Source organism: Colobus angolensis, unplaced genomic scaffold (genome assembly GCF_000951035.1).
Source record: "Colobus angolensis palliatus isolate OR3802 unplaced genomic scaffold, Cang.pa_1.0 Scaffold516, whole genome shotgun sequence".
In the NCBI taxonomy this organism is placed as follows: domain Eukaryota; kingdom Metazoa; phylum Chordata; class Mammalia; order Primates; family Cercopithecidae; genus Colobus; species Colobus angolensis.
This window is the reverse complement of record NW_012118666.1, coordinates 496,809-501,545: the sequence shown is the minus strand read 5'-3', so window position 1 is coordinate 501,545 and position 4,737 is coordinate 496,809. Positions and strand designations below refer to the sequence as shown.

At 54.6% G+C, this 4,737-nt stretch overlaps 1 protein-coding gene across 1 annotated transcript in view; it reads left to right on the top strand.

Annotated features, from left to right (window-relative positions):
- CLIP2 (CAP-GLY domain containing linker protein 2) overlaps window positions 1–4,737 on the top strand; it is an 82,469-nt gene that overhangs the window by 35,797 nt on the left and 41,935 nt on the right. Inside the window, exon 6 of the mRNA XM_011960589.1 lies at window positions 652–755. Coding sequence (XP_011815979.1) covers window positions 652–755 — 104 coding nt within the window. The remainder of the gene's footprint in view (window positions 1–651; window positions 756–4,737) is intronic.

Sequence of the window (4,737 nt, the reverse complement as noted above, 5' to 3'; positions counted from 1 at the left end):
TGTTAGCCAGGATGGTCTCGATCTCCTGACCTCGTGATCCGCCCATCTCAGCCTCCCAAAGTGCTGGGATTACAGGCTTGAGTCACCGCGCCCGGCTAGTAAATATATTTTTTAATATATGACTGTCTATATTTCAGATTATTCTTTTGAGCAGATTCTAGGGTTGTGTTTCAGGGAAGTGACTCTCTGCCCCAGGCCTTGGGGCTGCTGCTGTCTCATGTCTGGTTTTTTCTCTGATGTTTGTCTCCCGTGGGAGAGCTCCCTCCTGGGCCTCTGTCCCCATCTGGGGTCTGGCTTCCCCCTCCTTGGATGCCAGGATTAATAAGGCCAAGTTCATGGCTGTGCTTTGATGGGGCACAGACAAGACAATAGATTTGCAAGATAACAGGTCTTAGGCTCTTGTGGGTTGAGCGGGGGTGGCAGGTACTGAGGGCAGGTGGGCCTGAGGGTCTTGCCTCTGCCTCTCTTTTTCCTGCTGGGTCCCTTCCTTCACACCTAGGCCCACTGTGCATGCCCAGCAGGTGCCAGCAGGGAAGTCGGGGTGACTGGGGTTCCAGGCCCGGCTCCTTGCCTCTCTCCCACTACACCCTCAACCTGGACCCCACACCCCAGAGCATGCTGACCCTGCTTTGGCCTTCCTCGGGGGCTCAGTATGTTGCAGAAGCCGAGGAGAAGCTGCAGCGAGCCCGGTTGCTGGTGGAGAGCGTGCGGAAAGAGAAGGTGGACCTGTCCAACCAGCTGGAGGAGGAGAGGAGGTACGTGCTGGCCCACCCTCACCCTGGGAGGACATTCTCCCTGATTCCCCTTAAGGAGGATGAGGAAGAGGGCAGGTTTGGGAACTGCAGACCCAGGTTCCAGTCCTGCCCCTGCCACCGCCTGGCTGTGTCACCCTGGACTGGTGACATGAGCTCTTGGGCCTCAGTCTTCCCATCTGTAAAGTGAGGTACTGGTCCTATCTTCTGCAGGCCATTGGGAGAACTCTTCATATAACTGGAGTAAAGCACCCAGCACGGTGCCAGGCACAGAGGGATACCACATATTTAAACTTTTTTTGAAACAGGGTCTCACCAGGCTGGAGTATAGAGCCACGATCACAGCTCACTGCAGCCTTGACCTCCCGGGTTCAAGCGGTCCTCCCACCTCAGCCTCCTGGGTAGCTGGGACCACAGGCATCCCCCACCACAGCCGGTTAATTTTTGTATTTGTTGTAGAGATGGGGTTTGGGCACATTGGCCAGGCTGGTCTCGAACTCCTGACCTGAGGCTCTCCACCCTCCTCGGCCTCCCAAAGTGCAGGCATGAACTGTTGCGCCCGGCCTTGGAACACCACATTTGTTCATTGCATAGAGTTCATTGTTCCTGCACTCTCCAGCAGAATATTGAGAAGATAATAGCTGGCAGCGGCGGAAGGGAGGTTGGTTATCACACCAGGTGTCCCTGGGGAGCCATGCTCCGGGAAGAAGGTTAAATGTCCCACCCCTCCACTGTTCACACAGTGCGCCCCTCCCCAACCCAGGGCTGAGACCGTGGGTGGAGCTCACAGCTCCTATCCTGCGACTCCATTTCTGTTTTTGTTTTTGGGTTTTTTTGTTTTTTGTTTCCTTCCTTCCTTCCTTCCTTCCTTCCTTCCTCCCTCCCTCCCTCCCTCCCTCCCTCACTCCCTCCCTTTCTTCCTTCCCTCCCTTCTTTCTTTTAGTGGAGTCTTGCTCTTATTGCCCAGGCTGGAGTGCAGTGCTGCGATCTCGGCTCACTGCAATCTCCACCTCCCAGGTTCAAGTGATTCTCCTGCCTCAGCCTCCTGAGTAGCTGGGATTACAGGCGTGCGCCACCATGCCCGGCTTATTTTTGTATTTTTAGTAGAGACGGGGTTTCACCATATTGGCCAGGCTGGTCTTGAACTCCTGACCTCGGGTGATCCACCTGCCTCAGCCTCCCAAAGTGCTGGGATTACAGCCGTGAGCCACCGCGCGCGGCCTCCTTTATTTTTCTCTTTTGAGAAAAGAGCACAGTCTTGCTCTGTCACCCAGGCTGGAGTGCAGTAGCTTGGCCATGGCACATTGCAGCCTCAATCTCCCGGACTCATGCAATCCTCCCACCTCAGCCTCCCAGGTAGCTAGGACTACAGGCACACGCCATCATGCACAGCTAATTTTTGGTATCCATTCCCATTTTACACACCAGGAAGCTAAGGCTAAGAGAAACAGCAGCCAAGGGACTCCTGAAACGCCCTGTGTCCAGGTGTCAGTCAGCCCTGTGCTGCATGCTTCGCTGGTGTCATCGCTTTCAGTGCCACAACTGGCCAGGTGCAGTGGCTCACACCTGTAATCTCAGCACTTTGGGAGGCCAAGGCAGGCGGATCAACTGAGGTCAGGAGTTTAAGACTGGCCTGACCGACATGGTGAAACCCCATCTCTACTAAAAACACGAAAATTAGCCAGGCGTGGTGGTGGGCACCTGTAATCCCAGCTACTCGGGAGGCAGAGGCAGGAGAATCACTTGAACCCTGGAGGTGGAGGTTGCAGTGAACCGAGACAGCGCCACTACAGTCCAGCTGGGTGACAGAGCAAGACTCTGCCTCAAAAAAAAAAAAAAAAAGGCACAAGCGGGACCCATCTCCCTTGCAGCCCTCCAACCAAAGACACCAGGCGGCAGGGACTCTGGCCGACTCGGTCCTGGGTCACCTCCTCGTAGGACACAAAGCTGACAGTGGACAGAGGTTTGCCTTGGCCCAGGATCCTCTTTACCTCCTAAATGATGCCCAGATACCTACATCTCCCTCCCCTGTCCCCAGGCAGCAGCCAGCCCCATCCCCAGCACCCCTACTTGGGTCTGTTCTGTGAGCTTTCAGCTAGCACCTGTGCTCCATAAGCTGTTGTTACTGTCGGATTCAGGGAGATGAGAGTGTATTTATATCTGCCTGAGACAGCTGTAGGGGCCCACACATCTGGTTCCCATGGCAACGTGCCTGACGCCAACAAACAAACACTGATCTTTTTTTTCTTTTTTCTTTTTTCTTTTTTTTTTTTTTGAGACGGAGTCTCGCCTGTCGCCCAGGCTGGAGTGCAGTGGCCGGATCTCAGCTCACTGCAAGCTCCGCCTCCCGGGTTTACGCCATTCTCCTGCCTCAGCCTCCCGGGTAGCTGGGACTACAGGCGCCGCCACCTCGCCCGGCTAGGTTTTTGTATTTTTTAGTAGAGACGGGGTTTCACCGTGTTAGCCAGGATGGTCTCGATCTCCTGACCTCGTGATCCGCCCGTCTCAGCCTCCCAAAGTGCTGGGATTACAGGCTTGAGCCACCGCGCCCGGCCTTCTTTTTTCTTTTTTTAAGATGGAGTCTTGCTCTGTCACCCAGGTTGGAGTACAGTGGTGTGATCTTGGCTCACTGCAACCTCCACTTCCGGGTTCAAGCAATTCTCCTCCTGCCTCAGCCTCCTGAATAGCTGGGATTACAGGCTCATGCCACCATGCCTGGCTAATTTTTATGTTTTTAGTAAAGATGGGGTTACACCATGTTGCTCAGGTTGGTCTTGAACTCCTGGACTCAAGTGATCCACCTGCCTCGGCCTCCCAAAGTGCTGGGATTACAGGCACGAGCCACTGTGCTCAGCCACAAACAGATCTTGAAGGCATCATGGAGTTGTGTTCAGAAGGGGCCTGGGTGGAAGTCTCTGTATTGTCCTGTGCTTGCTGTGTGGCCTTGGGCAGGTCACTTGCCCTCTCTGGGCCTCATTCCTCATTGCTATGCTGAGAGCTGTTAGGAAGCCCTAGGAAGAGCAACTTTGAGTTTGTTTTTTTTTTTTTTTCTGAGACAGAGTTTTGCTCTTGTTGCCCAGGCTGGAGTGCAATGGTGCAATCTTGGCTCACCGCAACCTCTGTCTCTTGGGTTCAAGCGATTCTCCTGCCTCAACCTCCTGAGTAGCTTACAGGCATGCGCCACCATGCCCGGCTAATTTTGTACTTTTAGTAGAGATAGAGTTTCTCCATGTTGGTCAGGCTGGTCTCAAACTCCCAACCTCAGGTGATCCGCCTGCCTCGGCCTCCCAAAGTTTTGGGATTATGGGCGTGAGCCACCATGCCTGGCCCAGCTTTGAGCTCCTGTGTGTGGCTGTAAGGTGGAGTGGACCTGTGTCTCTCCCCTGCGCTGTCTTGACAGGTGTGTGGCTGAGTGTGTCTCCCTGAGGGCAGCCTGGAATGCCTGGACATTCCACATCCAGGGGCAGTCCTGGGAGTGGGGATTGGGCCTCTGGCCCCCAATTTTGAGGCCTGTGATGAGAACGGGATCAACAGCAAAGGAAGCCCACTTTCCCCCTCTTCTTTCCTTCCTCCCCACAGGTTGTTCCTTGTGGTGGGTGTCTGTTCCCCGCAGTGATGAAAACAGTGTTGTCGGCTGGGCGTGGAGGCTCATGCCTGTAATCCCAGCACTTTGGGAGGCTGAAGTGGGCGGATCAGTTGAGGCCAGGAGTTCGAGACCAGTCTGGCCAACATGGCAAAACCCCGTCTCTACTAAAAATACAAAAATTTTGTATTGAGGTTGCATGCCCAGTGGCGCATGCCTGTAATCCCAGCTACTTGGGAAGCTGAGGCAGGAGAATCGCTTGAACCCGGGAGACAAAGGCTTCAGCGAGCCAAGATCACGCCACTGCACTCCAACCTGGGCAACAGAGGGAGACTCTGTCAAACACAGAGAGACACAGAGAGAGAGAGAGAAAGGGAGGGAGGGAGGGAGGGAAGGAAGGAA